The following is a 17,500-nucleotide window of genomic DNA, read 5'->3' on the forward strand; positions in this document are numbered from 1 at the left end:
ACAATTATAAATCTGTTCATAACTTTTTGAGTTATCCTGCCAACCAACTAACCAACAAACTAACCAACGCTACCAAAAACATAACGTACTTGGCGAAGGTAATAATGGTGATGCTAGTAATAATGATAATGAGGACAATAACCATAATAATAATGATAATAATGATAATGATGTTAATGATAATGATGATAATAATGATAAGGACAAAAACACGCAAAAAGAAAGAAAAAAAACAAAACAAAAAAAAAGACACTAGCATGATAATAGGGTGGGAAAAATATTAATATGAACCTCCTGGGAATTACCATGACACCGTTGCCATGGTAATTCCCTATGGAATTACCTTGGAGGATGGATTCGCAGAAGCACACATACACAACGTAATGAAAAAAAAAAAAAAAAAAAAAAAAAAAAAAAAAAAAAAAAAAAAAAAAAAAAAAAAAATATATATATATATATATATATATATATATATATATATATATATATATATATATATATATATATATATATATATCAGATATTTTTGTTACTATTGCTACGCGAAAGACTTAGTAGGTAGTTTATATCTATATTCCCAAAGGTTCTTTTACGAAGTGCTCAGATGTAAGGCCTGGCGAATATCAGAATATTCTTGCATACGACGCAAAAATGCAAAAAGCAACAAGCAACGATTCGTTCAAAAGTTTCCAAAAAAAGATGTCGAAACATTGTTTAAATGGCGTTAAGCAAGAATTTTAGAAGGTAATACGCAGGGTGACAGTAGGACAAGTGTACAAAGACTACTTGAGAATGGACCTGAACCCAAAAGATCACACGAATGATAAAGACCATAAATGTTATCACTGATTGCAAGTGCAAAGGGGGCTTTCTGGTCCGCAGACGAAACTATGACAGAAGAAGTCATCACGAGTATTTCAAAAATCAAGTGTGCTGCAGCGCATGGCGTGTCCGGTCAAGTGGAGCGAGCTCCGTGGGCGGCTGCTAGATGGGCGGCAGCTTCAAGGAACTTGACGCAAGAAAGTGAACAAATCAAAACTTACAACACTTAAGGAAGCACATACTTTACAATATTGTCTCGGGAGCGTTGAATTACAGGGAGATTGTTATTTTCACAACAAAAAAGAATAAACGCGTGGCGTGAACGTAAAGAAATTATTTTCCAAATATAAGTGTTGAAGAGTATATTTCAGACAACACTCGATGTGCTTGTAACATTTATCAGCACAGATATACGGGCTATGATAACGTGAGCACAAAAGAAGTACTTTTTTTAGGAGCACTAGTTGGACGGGCACACACACACACACACACACACACACACACACACACACACACACACACACACACACACACACACACACACACACACACACACACACACACACACACACACACACACACACACACACACACACACACACACACACACATACACACACAACACACACACACACACACACACATACACATGTAATAATAATAGTAGTAGTGATGGTAGTGATAATAACAGTAATAATGATGAGAAAATAATGATGGCAATAATGATAATAGAAAAAAATATGATGGTAATGATAGTATAATAAAAATATTAACAATAATAATGATAATGATAATAATGATGATAGTAATATTAATGATAATAATGATAATATCTATATTGTTAATAATGATAACAATGATAATAATAATGATCATACTACTACTACTAATGATAATGATAATGGTAATGATAATTGCAATAATAATGCTAACAATAATGATGACAGTAATAATAAGAATAACAATAATGGTAATAATAATGTTAACAATAATAACAATAACAGTACTACTACTACTAATGATAGATATATAGACAGGTGAACAGACAGACAGAGGAAAAGACAGAGATATATATGGACAGATAGCAAGACAGGTAATCAAACTGACAGGCAGACAGACAGACAAACAAAGAGGCAGATAAATAGATATATAGATAAACAGAAAGATAGAGAATAGATAGATATATAGAGAGATAGACAAAGGGACAGACAGAGAGACAGACATATAGATAGATGAAAAGTCAGATAGATAGAAAGATAGGCAGAGAGGGAGCACCCTTGGGCGCGCTGCGTGGGAGAAGGCAGGCCTAATAGAGCCTCGGCGGAGGGGGGGGGGGGGAGAGCCGAGGGACATTATGATTGGTTCCTGCGGCTCCCGGAGGAGGTGTTGAGCATCAATATCCTGCACAGGATGAGGCCCGACATCATCTCGCGGCCTCGACATCAGTCAGGAAGATCCCCGGATCTAAAACATTCTTGTGCGAGGCTTACGGCGGAGGGACGGCCTTTGTCGCGGGATGGCGGCGGGGATAGGGTGAAGGTAGGGTGCTGATGGTGGCGGCGAGGATAGGGTGAAGGTAGGGTGCTGATGGTGGCGGCGAGGATAGGGTGAAGGTAGGGTGCTGATGGTGGCGGCGAGGATAGGGTGAAGGTAGGGTGCTGATGGTGTTGGCGAGGATAGGGTGAAGGTAGGGTGCTGATGGTGTTGGCGAGGATAGGGTGAAGGTAGGGTGCTGATGGTGGCGGCGAGGATAGGGTGAAGGTAGGGTGCTGATGGTGTTGGTGAGGATAGGGTGAAGGTAGGGTGCTGATGGTGGCGGCGAGGATAGGGTGAAGGTAGGGTGCTGATGGTGGCGGCGAGGATAGGATGAAGGTAGGATGCTGATGGTGTTGGCGAGGATAGGGTGAAGGTAGGGTGCTGATGGTGGCGGCGGGGATAGGGTGAAGGTAGGGTGCTGATGGTGTTGGTGAGGATAGGGTGAAAGTAGGATGCTGATGGTGGCGGTGTGGATAGGGTGAAGATAGGGTGCTGATGGTGGCGGCGAGGATAGGGTGAAGGTAGGGGGCTGATGGTGTTGGCGAGGATAGGGTGAAGGTAGGGTGCTGATGGTGTTGGCGAGGATAGGGTAAAGGTAGGGTGCTGATGGTGTTGGCGAGGATAGGGTGAAGATAGGGTGCTGATGGTGTTGGTGAGGATAGGGTGAAGGTAGGGTGCTGATGGAGGCGGCGGGGATAGGGTGAAGGTAGGGTGCTGATGGGGGCGGGGAGGATAGGATGAAGGTAGGGTGCTGATGGTGTTGGCGAGGATAGGGTGAAGGTAGGGTGCTAATGGTGGCGGCGAGGATAGGGTGAAGGTAGGGTGCTGATGGTGTTGGTGAGGATAGGGTGAAGATAGGGTGCTGATGGTGGCGGCGGGGATAGGGTGATGATAGGGTGCTGATGGTGGCGGCGAGGATAGGGTGAAGGTAGGGTGCTGATGGTGTTGGCGAGGATAGGGTGAAGGTAGGGTGCTGATGGTGTTGGCGAGGAGAGGGTGAAGGTAGGGTGCTGATGGGGTTGGCGAGGATAGGGTGAAGGTAGGGTGCTGATGGTGTTGGCGAGGATAGGGTGAAGGTAGGGTGCTGATGGTGTTGGCGAGGATAGGGTGAAGGTAGGGTGCTGATGGTGGCGGCGGGGATAGGGTGAAGGTAGGGTGCTGGTGGTGTTGGCCAGGGTAGGGTGAAGGTAGGGTGCTGATGGTGTTGGCGAGGATAGGGTAAAGGTAGGGTGCTGATGGTGTTGGCGAGGATAGGGTGAAGGTAGGGTGCTGATGGTGTTCGTGAGGATAGGGTGAAGGTAGGGTGCTGATGGTGGCGGCGGGGATAGGGTGAAGGTAGGGTGCTGATGGTGGCGGCGAGGATAGGATGAAGGTAGGGTGCTGATGGTGTTGGCGAGGATAGGGTGAAGGTAGGGTGCTAATGGTGGCGGCGGGGATAGGGTGAAGGTAGGGTGCTGATGGTGTTGGTGAGGATAGGGTGAAGATAGGGTGCTGATGGTGGCGGCGGGGATAGGGCGAAGATAGGGTGCTGATGGTGGCGGCGAGGATAGGGTGAAGGTAGGGTGCTGATGGTGTTGTCGAGTATAGGGTGAAGGTAGGGTGATGATGGTGTTGGCGAGGATATGGTGAAGGTAGGGTGCTGATGGTGTTGGCGAGGATAGGGTGAAGGTAGGGTGCTGATGGTGGCGGCGAGGATAGGGTGAAGGTAGGGTGCTGATGGTGGCGGCGGGGATAGGGTGAAGGTAGGGTGCTGATGGTGTTGGTGAGGATAGGGTGAAGGTAGGGTGCTGATAGTGTTGGCGAGGATAGGGTGAAGGTAGGGTGCTGATGGTGGCGCTGAGGATAGGATGAAGGTAGGGTGCTGATGGAGTTGGCGAGCATAGGGTGAAGGTAGGGTGCTGATGGTGGCGGCGGGGACAGGGTGACGGTAGGGTGCTGATGGTGTTGGCGAGGATAGGGTGAAGGTAGGGTGCTGATGGTGGCGGCGAGGATAGGGTGAAGGTAGGGTGCTGATGGTGGCGGCGAGGATAGGGTGAAGTTAGGGTGCTGATGGTGGCGGCGGGGATAGGGTGAAGGTAGGGTGCTGATGGTGTTTGCGAGGATAGGGTGAAGGTAGGGTGCTGATGGTGTTGGCGAGGATAGGGTGAAGGTAGGGTGCTGATGGTGTTGGCGAGGATAGGGTGAAGGTAGGGTGCTGATGGTGGCGGCGGGGATAGGGTGAAGGTAGGGTGCTGATGGTGGCGGCGAGGATAGGGTGAAGGTAGGGTGCTGATGGTGTTGGCGAGGATAGGATGAAAGTAGGGTGCTGATGGTGTTGGCGAGGATAGGGTGAAGGTAGGGTGCTGATGGTGGCGGCGGGGATAGGGTGAAGGTAGGGTGCTGGTGGTGTTGGCGAGGATAGGGTGAAGGTAGGGTGCTGATGGTCTTGGTGAGGATAAGGTGAAGGTAGGGTGCTGATGGTGTTGGCGAGGATAGGGTGAAGGTAGGGTGCTGATGGTGGCGGCGGGGATAGGGTGAAGGTAGGGTGCTAATGGTGGCGGCGAGGATAGGGTGAAGGTAGGGTGCTGATGGTGGCGGCGGGGATAGGGTGAAGTTAGGGTGCTGATGGTGGTGGCGAGGATAGGGTGAAGGTAGGGTGCTGATGGTGGCGGCGGGGATAGGGTGAAGGTAGGGTGCTGATGGTGTTGGCGAGGATAGGGTGAAGGTAGGGTGCTGATGGTGGCGGCGAGATTAGGGTGAAGGTAGGGTGCTGATGATGGCGGCGGGGATAGGGTGAAGGTAGGGTGCTGATGGTGTTGGCGAGAATAGGGTGAAGATAGTGTGCTGATGGTGGCGGCGGGGATAGGGTGAAGGTAAGGTGCTGATGGTGGTGGCGAGGATAGGGTGAAGGTAGGGTGCTGATGGTGTTGGCGAGGATTGGGTGAAGGTACGGTGCTGATGGTGGTGGTGAGGATAGGGTGAAGGTAGGGTGCTGATGGTGGTGGCGAGGATAGGGTGAAGGTAGGGTGCTGATGGTGTTGGCGAGGATAGGGTGAAGGTTGGGTGCTGATGGTGGTGGTGAGGATAGGGCGAAGGTAGGGTGATGGTGGTGGTGTTGAGGATAGGGTTAAGGTAGGGTGCTGATGGTGGTGGTGAGGATAGGGGGCTTATGGTGTTGGTGAGGATAGGATGCTGATTGTGAGGATAGGGTGCTGATGGTAGTGGTGAGGATAGGAGGCTGATGGTAGTGGTGAGGATATAGGGAAGGTAGGGTTCTTATTGTGGTGGTGAGGATAGGGTATTTATGGTGATGGTGAGGACAGGGTGCTGATGGTGGTGTTGAGGATAGGGTGTTGATGGTGGTGGTGAGAATAGGGTGTTGATGGTGGTGGTGAGGATAGGATGCTGATGGTGGTGGTGACAATAGGGTGCTGATGGTGGTGGTGAAAATAGGGTGCTGATGGTGGTGGTGAGGATAGGATGAGGATAGGGTGCTGATGGTGGGGGGTAAGGATAGGGTGCTGATGGTGGTGGTGAGGATAGGATGAGGGTAGGGTTCTGATGGTGGGGGGTGAGGATAGGGTGCTGATGGTGGTGGTGAGGATAGGGTACTGATGATGGTGGCGTGGATAGGGGGAATGTATGGTGCTGGTGGTGTTGGTGAGGATAGGGTGCTGATGGATGTGGTGAGGATAGAGTATTTATGGTGGTGGTGAGGATAGGGTGCTGATGATGGTGGTGAGGATAGGGTGCTGATGGTGGTGGTGAGGATAGGGCGCTGATGGTGTTGGTGAGAATAGGTTGCTGTTTGTGGTGGTGAGGATAGGGTGCTGATGGTGCTGTTGAGGACAGGGTGCTGCTGGTGTTGAGGATAGGGTGCTGATGGTGAGGATAGGGTGCTGATGGTGGTGGTGAGGATAGGGTGCTGATGGGGGTGGTGAGGATACGGTGCTTATTGTGATGGTGAGGATAGGGTGCTGATGGTGGTGGTGAGGATAGGGTGCTGATGGTGGTGGTGAGGATAGGGTGCTGATGGTGGTGGTGAGGATAGGGTGCTGATAGTGCTGTTGAGGACAGGGTGCTGCTCGTGTTGAGGATAGGGTACTGATGGTGAGGATAGGGTGCTGATGGTGGTGGTGAGGATAGGGTGCTGATGATGGTGGTGAGGATACGGTGCTGATGGTGGTAGTTAGGATAGGGTGCTGATGGTGGTGGTGAGGATAGGGTGTTGATGGTGGTGGTGAGGATAGGGTGCTGATGGTGGTGGTGAGGACAGAGTGCTGATGGTGGTGGTGAGGATAGGATGATGATGGTGCTGTTGAGGATAGGGTGCTGCTGGTGTTGAGGATAGGGTGCTGATGGTGAGGATAGGGTGCTGATGGTGGTGGTGAAGATAGGGTTCTGATGGTGGTGGTGAGGATACAGTGCTGATGGTGGTGGTGAGGATAGGGTGCTGATGGTTGTGGTGAGGATATGGTGCAGATGGTGGTGTTGAGGATAGGGTGCTGATGGTGAGGATAGGTTGCTGATGGTGGTGGTGAGGATAGGGTGCTGATGGTGGTGGTGAGGTTAGGGTGCTGATGGTGGTGGTGAGGATAGGGTGCTGATGGTTGTGGTGAGGATATGGTGCAGATGGTGGTGGTGAGGATAGGGTGCTGATGGTGGTGGTGAGGATAGGGTTCTGATGGTGGTGGTGAGGATAGGGTTCTGATGGTGGTGGTGAGGATAGGGTGCTGATGGTGGTGGTGAGGATATGGTGCTGATGGTGGTGGTGAGGATAGGGTGCTGATGATGCTGTTGTGGACAGGGTGCTGCTGGTGTTGAGGATAGGGTGCTGCTGGTGTTGAGGATAGGGTGCTGATGGTGAGGATAGGGTGCTGATGGTGGTGGTGAGGATAGGGTGCTGATGATGCTGTTGTGGACAGGGTGCTGCTGGTGTTGAGGATAGGGTGCTGCTGGTGTTGAGGATAGGGTGCTGATGGTGAGGATAGGGTGCTGATGGTGGTGGTGAGGATAGGGTTCTGATGGTGGTGGTGAGGATACGGTGCTGATGGTGGTGGTGAGGATAGGGTGCTGATGGTTGTGGTGAGGATATGGTGCAGATGGTGGTGGTGAGGACAGGGTGCTGATGATGCTGTTGTGGACAGGGTGCTGCTCGTGTTGAGGATAGGGTGCTGATGGTGAGGATAGGGTGCTGATGATGGTGGTAAGGATAGGGTGCTGATGGTGGTGGTGAGGATACGGTGCTGATGGTGGTAGTTAGGATAGGGTGCTGATGGTGGTGGTGAGGATAGGGTGTTGATGGTGGTGGTGAGGATAGGGTGCTGATGGTGGTGGTGAGGACAGATTGCTGATGGTGGTGGTGAGGATAGGGTGCTGATGGTGGTGGTGAGGACAGAGTGCTGATGGTGGTGGTGAGGATAGGGTGCTGATGGTGGTGGTTAGGACAGAGTGCTGATGGTGGTGGTGAGGATAGGGTGATGATGGTTCTGTTGAGGATAGGGTGCTGCTGGTGTTGAGGATAGTGTGCTGATGGTGAGGATAGGGTGCTGATGGTGGTGGTGAGGATAGGGTTCTGATGGTGGTGGTGAGGATAGGGTGCTGATGGTGGTGGTGAGGATAGGGTGCTGATGGTTGTGGTATGGATATGGTGCAGATGGTGGTGGTGAGGATAGGGTGCTGATGGTGAGGATAGGGTGCTGATGGTGGTGGTGAGGATTGGGTGCTGATGGTGGTGGTGCGGATAGGGTGCTGATGGTGGTGGTGAGGATAGGGTGCTGATGGTGGTGGTGAGGATAGGGTGCTGATGGTGGTGGTGAGGATAGGGTGCTGATGGTGGTGGTGAGGATATGGTGCTGATGGTGGTGGTGAGGATAGGGTGCTGATGATGCTGTTGTGGACAGGGTGCTGCTGGTGTTGAGGATAGGGTGCTGCTGGTGTAGAGGATAGGGTGCTGATGGTGAGGATAGGGTGCTGATGGTGGTGGTGAGGATAGGGTTCTGATGGTAGTGGTGAGGATACGGTGCTGATGGTGGTAGTGAGGATAGGGTGCTGATGGTTGTGGTGAGGATATGGTGCAGATGGTGGTGGTGAGGATAGGGTGCTGATGATGCTGTTGTTGACAGGGTGCTGCTGGTGTTGAGGATAGGGTGCTGCTGGTGTTGAGGATAGGGTGCTGATGGTGGTGGTGAGGATAGGGTGCTGATGGTGGTGGTGAGGATATGGTGCTGATGGTGGTGGTTAGGATAGGGTGCTGATGATGCTGTTGTGGACAGGGTGCTGCTGGTGTTGAGGATAGGGTGCTGCTGGTGTTGAGGATAGGGTGCTGATGGTGAGGATAGGGTGCTGATGGTGGTGGTGAGGATAGGGTGCTGATGGTGGTGGTGAGGATAGGGTTCTGATGGTGGTGGTGAGGATACGGTGCTGATGGTGGTGGTGAGGATAGGGTGCTGATGGTTGTGGTGAGGATATGGTGCAGATGGTGGTGGTGAGGATAGGGTGCTGATGATGTTGTTGAGGACAGGGTGCTGCTGGTGTTGAGGATAGGGTGCTGATGGTGGTGTTGAGGATAGGGTGCTGATGGTGAGGATAGGGTGCTGATGGTGGTGGTGAGGATAGGGTTCTGATGGTGGTGGTGAGGATATGGTGCTGATGGTGGTGGTTAGGATAGGGTGCTGATGATGCTGTTGTGGACAGGGTGCTGCTGGTGTTGAGGATAGGGTGCTGCTGGTGTTGAGGATAGGGTGCTGATGGTGAGGATATGGTGCTGATGGTGGTGGTGAGGATAGGGTGCTGATGGTGGTGGTGAGGATACGGGGCTGATGGTGGTGGTGAGGATAGGGTGCTGATGATGTTATTGAGGACAGGTTGCTGCTGGTGTTGAGGATAGGGTGCTTCTGGTGTTGAGGATAGGGTGCTGATGGTGAGGATAGGGTTCTGATGGTGGTGGTGAGGATAGGGTGCTGATGGTGGTGGTGAAGATACGGTGCTGATAGTGGTGGTGAGGATAAGGTGCTGATGGTGGTGGTGAGGATATGGTGCTGATGGTGGTGGTGAGGATAGGGTGCTGATGGTGCTGTTGAGGACAGGGTGCTGCTGGTGTTGAGGATAGGGTGCTGATGGTGAGGATACGGTGCTGATGGTAATGATGATATGGTGCTGATAGTGGTGGTGAGGATAGGGTGTTGATGGCGCTGTTGAGGACAGGGTGCTGCTCAGATTGAGGATAGGGTGCTGATGGTGAGGATAGGGTGCTGGTGGTGGTGGTGAGGATAGGGTGCTGATGGTGGTGTTGAGGATAGGGTGCTGATGGTGGTGGTGAGGATAGGGTGCTGATGGTGGTGGTGAGGATATGGTGCTGATGGTGGTGGTGAGGATAGGGTGTTGATGGTGGTGGTGATGATAGGGTGCTGATGGTGGTGGTGAGGATAGGGTGCTGATGGTGGTGGTGCGGATAGGGTGCTGATGGTGGTGGTGAGGATAGGGTGCTGATGGTGGTGGTGAGGATAGGGTGCTGATGGTGGTGGTGAGGATTGGGTGCTGATGGTGGTGGTGCGGATAGGGTGCTGATGGTGGTGGTGAGGATAGGGTGCTGATGGTGGTGGTGAGGATAGGGTGTGATGGTGGGGGTGAGGATAGGGTGGTGAGGATAGGGTGAAGGTAGGGTTCTGATGGTGGTGGTGAGGATAGGGGGAAGGTTGGGTTCTGATGGTGGTGGTGAGGATAGGGGGGAGGTAGGGTGCTGATGGTGGTGGTGAGGATAGGGTGCTGATGGTGGTGGTGAGGATAGGGTGCTGATGGTGGTGGTGAGGATAGGGTTCTGATGGTGGTGGTGAGGATAGGGTTCTGATGGTGGTGGTGAGGATAGGGTGCTGATGGTTGTGGTGAGGATAGGGTGCTGATGGTGGAAGTGAGGATATTGTGATTATAGTGGTGAGGATAGGGTGGTAATGGTGGTGAGGATAAGATGGTTGTGGTGAGGATTTGTTGATGATGGTGGTGGTGAGGCTATGATGCTGATGATTATATGATACTGACCTTGTTGTCATGTTGATTGCGATGGTATGATAGTGATGTGGTGGTGATAACGAAATGGCATGATGCTGAAGATTGTGGCGATGGTGGTGATGTGATGATGGTGATGGTGGTATGGACATGATGCTATAATGCTGGTAGCGATGTTTATGATGGTGATGATGATTGTGTTAATATGATTCTTTGGTTGGTCATGATATGCTAATAATGATGGTGATGATATGCTGATTTTGGTAGTGATGACAGGATGATGGCGGTGGTGATGACATGATGATGGTGGTGGTGATGACATGATGATGGTGGTGGTGATGACATGATGAATGTGGTGGTGCACTGATATGCTTCTGATAAAGTTAGTGACGATGGTGCTCTTGGTAATGAAATTATAATGGTGGTGGTAATGACAATGCTGATGATATAATGCTGAATCGTGGTGGTGTTGATGCCTTGATGGTGTTGGTATTGATATGATGCTGATGACGGTGGTGATGATATAATGATAATGATATAATGCTGATGGTGGTAGTGCTGCCATGATGCCTTAGTGGCGGCGGTGACTATGCTCTGGCGGCAAGGTTAGAGCGAGCCGCCTCGCGCCCGGCAACCGCTTGCCAATAAATATTGACCCAAAAAGAGAGAGAGAAAGAAATTTTTTTATATCGATCCTCTGGTAATTAATATCCTTGCATTAGCGGCCAAAGAAAAACGCGGTTTTTAGTAGTTATGTGAAAAAGGAATAGGGGAGGAAGAAAGAGCGAACGAGAAGGAAATAGGAATTGATAAAGAGAGAAAAAGAGCAGCAGTAAAGAAATTTTAGATAAAAAGGGCAAATGAGATGTAAATCTAGATAACTATTGAAATTCTATTTCTATATTCAATGTATATACTATAAAGGGAACGATAACACAACAATAACGAAAAACTAAAAATCAGATTTTGACATACATACAGGAAACCTACCTGTAAAAAAGAATGATTTTATAATTTATCCAGTAATTATAGCAGATTATAATAATTGATAAGTAAAAATGCTAATGCTGATTTTGAGAAAGAACGGAAGAATTGATAATAGATAATGAAAAGATGAAGATGGCATATCAAGGCTAATTCACACAAGCCTAAGCTATTATTTTCTTTGTGTTTATCAAGTCTGCCCAAATAGGGAAGAGCGCACTGCTCGCATGTGAGTAAGCTGCTGGACCTGTTGACGAGTGAGGCGAGGACTGTGGCCTCGCGCGCTGAATATTACGAGACCCAACGGAGCTGTTCGCTGGAGCGCTTAAAAGATAAATGTGATTCTGCCTGATTTTCGAAATGTGTGGCGCATGATCAGTCGCTTCATATGTAATAAAAAGTTAATACGATGTTTATCTGCTAAAAATGTAGAGCTGGATATGGCATTCATTCCAAGCACGCCTCACTGCAACGCGAGAACGACGCTCAAGTTTTCCGGAGGATGAGATGAATCTGCTGCGCCTGTCTGTCGGAAAGGTGCCGCGGGAAGGCGGGATTTCACCTCCCTCTGTGCGCGCAGAGAAGATGCGAGCGAAACGGGCTAGATTCAGACACAAATTAAACGTATGGCAGTAGCAAAGGGCGCGGAAATTCAGTCTTATTGATATGTATTATACAGTCGAAAGATAGGGATAAAAAAATCGATTATATATATATATATATATATATATATATATATATATATATATATATATATATATATATATATATATATATATATATATATATATATATATATATATATATATATATATATATATATATATATATATATATATATATTGAGTCAGGATGAAACATTTTTGTTATAAATTGCTAGCAGGTACTGAAACCATAAACTCGTAAGCTGTTAAGTGTATTGAATTGCAAGAGAACGTTTTCAACTGTTGATTTTCAGTAGAGATTTTGTAAAGCCTCTATCGCTGTGTTTGCGAGTGAACATTTTTCTACATATTTCTCTTTGGACGTTTTTCAGTGTCTCTCCTCTTATGCATTTCTCTTCCTTTATGGATCTCCTTTCAACGTGCATTATATATTACTGTAATCATACCAACAGCCTCTCTAAACCTGAAATCTTTGATACGTGACTGTCCATACCCGTTTTTATATATCTCTTAACCATTAAATGTAAATATTTGCCTAACTATTGACTTAGCTATATAAAGAAAGAATACGCACCCATACCTATATGGCAACGGGTGAGCATCCACCATTGACTGGTGTCAATCATCCCTTTAATGAGCTTTTGGGTGTGGGTGTGAGTGCCCAAAGGTATGGCTGGGGTGCTGGAGATCGCCCGGAAGAGCCGGGGCGGCTCACCCGTCGGCTAAGGCCTGGGTAGGCCTTGTTGCTGCTGGCTGTCTTGCTCGGCTGGAGGATCGTGAGTGCTGAACTCGAGATAAGACAAAGAAAAGGAGAGAATCTACATTCTCATAAAAAATAGATCATGAAGAATAAAGATAGTAGCTAGCTACCTAAAGTGAAATATTACTAGGAGACATATGAAAGATGGGGGGGGACGTAGCCCCGTGCTGGCCATAATGTGGAGTGTATTTGTTTTGAGCGACTGTATAGTACCATTATATACTTCATTTTTGGTTCGGTAAGGCCCGCTGTTTGGGTTGGGTGGTAGGTCTTAGTAGGAGTGATAGCAAAGTCGATGGGGGTGTCTATTACACTTTCTTATTAAATATGATTTTGGCTAAGTCCTTGGGGACGCTACATTGGTACATATCATGTTATGTATATAAGTATAATAAAATATAAATGCGGTTACTTCGCGCCGACGGTTTAACATTGCCTTAAGAGCCGCGAGGTTTATCTAACGCATTTATTTATTTATTATGATTAATATTATTATTATTATTATTATTATTATTATTATTATTATTATTATTATTATTATTATATATATATATATTATTTTTTATTTTTTATTATTTCTATTTATTTATTATTATTTATTTATTTATTATTATTATTGTTTATTTATTTTTTTATTATTATTTTTTTCTTTTTTCCTCGCCCACCAGGTTAACATCGCGGGAGGACCGCGAAGTTAACCCATAGCAGGTGAGACCCTCGCCTGCCTCCCCTGTGGCTCCCAGAAGTCACAGGGGGGGTTCAGTGGGTCTCTTTTTTTTTTTTTTTTTTTTTTTTACAATCATAGTCATGCATTCGTCTGTATCAACTGGTTACGCATTGATGCGCATGTAGTTGAATTTCTTTAATTCATATTCATATACTCATTCATTCTTTTATTTAGAGTTTTTGCGCTTGTCCTTCTGCATCTATCAGGTAAGTGACAGCGTTATGCAGTCACCCTTTCAGGTGAGTTTATATCTTCAGGTAAGTGTCTTGGTTTGTAGATTCTAATTAGTATTTTCTTATGGTGATGTTCATTGCATTTCTGCACGACTACAGCTTCGCATCTGCCATCGGCAATTGGCAGGAGCGAAGCCATAGTCGTGCAGTGGAGCCATATTCCTCTCCCTCTTTCCCGAACTCCCTTTGGGAGAGAAGGAGAGGCTGAGATGGTCATACTCTTTAATCTAAACGTGTTTGTTATTATCTGTTTATATTTTATGGATATGTTGAGTTTTGCTTCGTATTGTTACCTGTTTGTCCTGGAGTAAATTGGTTCAGGGAGGTTTTCTCTTATTCTGGTTAGGCTTCTTGGCCACCAGCGATGTTCTCCTTCCGTGTTCAGATGGGCTGTTTTTATTTGTTCATAGTTTACGTCTTCTGTGTATTCTAATCGGTCCCAGGTTCTTTCTGCCATTCTGCATATGCGGGTGTTAATGGGTTCTAGATTGTAGGATGTGTGCAGCTCTCTTATTGAGGGACGAGGGTTTGGCCATCTTGCACAATTTATCCATAGAATGGCTTTGTTTTGGATGGCTTGGAGGATATACCACGAGGACTGTGCAATGGTATTTAAGGGAACTGGTGGGTATTCTAGTATAGGTCTGACCAGTGCTTTATATAATCGGAGTTTGACTTCCTCAGGGCATTCTCTAGTTGCCCTGAGGAAGTCAAACGCTTTAGACTTATTAGGGTGCTCCCAGCTATCTTGGATCTTTCTTTTACGTGGGTAGATATCCCGGTTGTTGTTATTTTTAAACCGAATAAATTTCCTTCTTTTGTATATCCTACATCTATACTTCTGAAATCAGGATTGTCTGGTTTGGTTCTGGCGGCTGGAATTATTAGGAATTTGTTTTTATTTGTTTTAATCTTCCAGGCTTCCTCGAATTCATTTACAGCAGCAATAGCTCTGTCTGTTGCGAGTCTTAGAATCCCTTTCGGCGGGAAGGGTGCGAGACGATATGGGTGACATCGTCTGCGTACATAATGTAGTTACTGTCTCTTGTTGGGGGTGGAGTGGGTGAAGTGTATATTATGTAGAGGGTGGGAGATAGTATGCTTCCTTGAGGGACTCCGCTTTGTAAGGGGAATTCTTCTCCAATAATTTGACCACCTCTGAGTTTTGCTTTTCTATTTCGCAGTAAGTTGCAGAGTAATTTAGTCAGAGGTATGGGGAGGTTAAGCCTTAAAAATCGGTGTTGGATGCCTGGGTGCCATACCTTGTCGAAGGCTTTTGCGACATCGCGCAGGACGACATTGCTTTCTTCTTATTTGCGAGGGCTTGGGATATTTCTTCATAGGCTATGGCAATAGCGGTGGAGGTGTCACGTGACTTCCTGAACCCATTTTGTCTTGGGTTTAGTGCTTCAGTGTCCTCTAGGTATGTTTGCAGGCGGGTGTTGATCATTTTTTTCTAAGATTTTTCCTGGTATCTCAAGGAGGGATATGGGCCTGAAGTTCTCGGGTCTATTCGGGTGTTTTCCTGTTTTTGGAATGAGAGTGATTATGGCTGTTTTGAACTGTTCCGGGAAATGGCCGGAAGCTAGGGAGGCGTTGAAGATGTTTGTTAAGCGCTGGATCATTATTGGTGGTAAATTAGTAATGTATTTTTTTCTGATCTGACTGATACCTGGTGCTTTGTTTTTTGTTCCTCTGATCACATTGGTGACTTCTTCCGATGTTATAGGGGTGATCAGTGGGTCCTCATTCTCGAGTCTTGCTAGATTAATCAGGGGATCACTGTTTAGTTGATCATTATGTAAGGTTAGTTAGTTCTTCGAGGACCCTCTCTTCAGTTTCCTCATCGAATGTTTCATTCTCATTGTCGGAGATACGGAAGACATTTCTCCAGAAGGTGCGGTGAATGGCCTCTTTGCCTGCATCATCATAGAGTTTGTTACCCAGATGGTCAAATATGTAGGGGCTGTGTGAGACGTTTCCCATTAGGGTTTTTAGCTGTCTCCAGAATTCTTTTGAGCCCTTTACCTTGGATGAGAGGTTGGCTGTGAGTTCTGCCCATCTGATGTTGGCATGGGCTCTGCATGCTTCGATTAGACGGTTTCTGATTATAACATATTGTCGTCTTAGTGCTTGATCCCATCCTCTGCTGAATTCAGCCCGGGTGCCGGAACTTAAGTGGGTCTGAGCTGTGCCAGCCACCCGGGACGAGGGGAGCCTGCGGTCCAATGGGCGAGCCGTGAGGTGTCCGCGGTCAACCAATCAGGTCTCGGTATGCGTCGTCGAGAAGCTGCTGGTGGTGAGGGCGAGAGGACAGGCTGTGGACCTGGACCCAACCTGGGGGAAGTATTCCGCGATGCAGGTTGCGGGGGTCGGCTACACCTATTCCATATATGTGGTAGAGTCCCACATTATGATATTAATGATGTGCAGATTGTAACCCATGGCAGATCCTTGCTTCAGCGGTATGTCGGAATTGTTAGAGGTAATAGTCAGAGCCCATAAACCATTTTCCTTTTTCTACCGTCATAAGATGAATCTAATCAGCAGAAGCAATTAATATGATAAACACCTTTTGTCAGGTTTGCTCTAAAAGTGTCGCCTCCACGTAACGAATCTGAATGGCAGGAAAAGCACACGACTCCCTGATGTCACAGAAGCAGCACTCCATCTCCCTGGACCCGATTCTAGCTCTTAAGCAACCCTCTATGACATTCTTATCTTTCGCTCTTTTATTCACTCTCTGTTTGCCTTACATCCTTATAATTCGATTTATTCACTCATCAAATTCCATGTTACAACTTTTATTTCCTCTTACAGTCTTATCAATTAATTTTACACCTTTCTCTTTTTACTCCGATTCATTTATTCCAGCTCTTTATCTTTCCCTAATTAATTTATCAATCAGTTCCCTTCCTTCCCCTCTTTCTGTCTGGCCAAACTGTGGACATCGCTCGCTTCCCTGTCCGCTGCTGAACCATCTGAATTTTCTGGTTCAGACTGACTGGATTCCAGTCGAAACTTGGCCTGTGCTCCCTTGGCCTCGTCTACTATAATCTTCCACCGTCTGTAAAATGTAGCTCCCCCTCCCCCCCCCCCCAAAAAAAAAAAAAAAAAAAAATCTGAAGAAATATCAGTCGATTCTGCATCAAATATAGCAGTACCATTGGCCATTGTTATTTGTTGATGAGAAATATCAAATTATCACAAAGAATAAATTTTTGGAAAACAAAAATATTTTTACGATTTTGATACGTATTTCTATCATAGTTTTTGTTTATTGCAATTATCACGGAAGATATCATAGGCCAATTGTAAATATTGTTGAATAACTTAATAAGATATGTAGGTGTTTTGTAGTTACAACGGCTGATATCGGCAGCAACGGATATTTTTGAAAGCTGGTTACACTGCATTACAGTAAAAAAAAGAAAACAGAATGACATAAATTATTCACGCTTCGTCCAATGTGAACGTGGAAACGCTGCAACCTGTTTTACTTTTTTTTAAAACTAATTCATAGCTACTCCTCTTTGAATTTGGTGGTGAGCGAGGCCTCACCCCGACCTTTGCCTCGGGAACCTTCACAATTAACCTTGGTTTCCGCACACAATTTCGGGAAATATATTCCTGACGTCCTATCGTTAGGCTCCACCTATTTATTATTTATGCATATTTGTACCGTATAATAAATACAGTTACCCAGTTTGTTTATTATAAATAAAAATCTATCCTCATTTCTCCCCCTAATTACGCGTGCCTATCTTGCGCTTTGGATTCTTTTTTCAGA

General features: G+C 46.9%; 1 protein-coding gene across 1 annotated transcript in view; it reads right to left on the reverse strand.

The window, feature by feature from the left end:
* The window catches only part of LOC113820633 (mucin-2), a 52,667-nt gene extending 40,186 nt beyond the window's left edge, over positions 1–12,481 (reverse strand). The window contains exons 1-11 of the mRNA XM_070128553.1: positions 12,437–12,481; positions 8,168–9,530; positions 7,786–8,062; positions 7,072–7,531; positions 6,761–7,018; positions 5,950–6,513; positions 5,479–5,575; positions 4,591–5,329; positions 4,110–4,330; positions 3,481–3,923; positions 2,630–3,294 (exon numbers count right to left, since the gene is read on the reverse strand). Of these exons, the coding sequence (XP_069984654.1) occupies positions 2,630–3,294; positions 3,481–3,923; positions 4,110–4,330; positions 4,591–5,329; positions 5,479–5,575; positions 5,950–6,513; positions 6,761–7,018; positions 7,072–7,531; positions 7,786–8,062; positions 8,168–9,530; positions 12,437–12,481 (5,132 nt within the window). The remainder of the gene's footprint in view (positions 1–2,629; positions 3,295–3,480; positions 3,924–4,109; positions 4,331–4,590; positions 5,330–5,478; positions 5,576–5,949; positions 6,514–6,760; positions 7,019–7,071; positions 7,532–7,785; positions 8,063–8,167; positions 9,531–12,436) is intronic.
* Positions 12,482–17,500: the final 5,019 nt, after the last annotated feature.

This window comes from Penaeus vannamei, chromosome 13 (genome assembly GCF_042767895.1).
Source record: "Penaeus vannamei isolate JL-2024 chromosome 13, ASM4276789v1, whole genome shotgun sequence".
NCBI classification, from domain to species: Eukaryota; Metazoa; Arthropoda; class Malacostraca; order Decapoda; family Penaeidae; genus Penaeus; species Penaeus vannamei.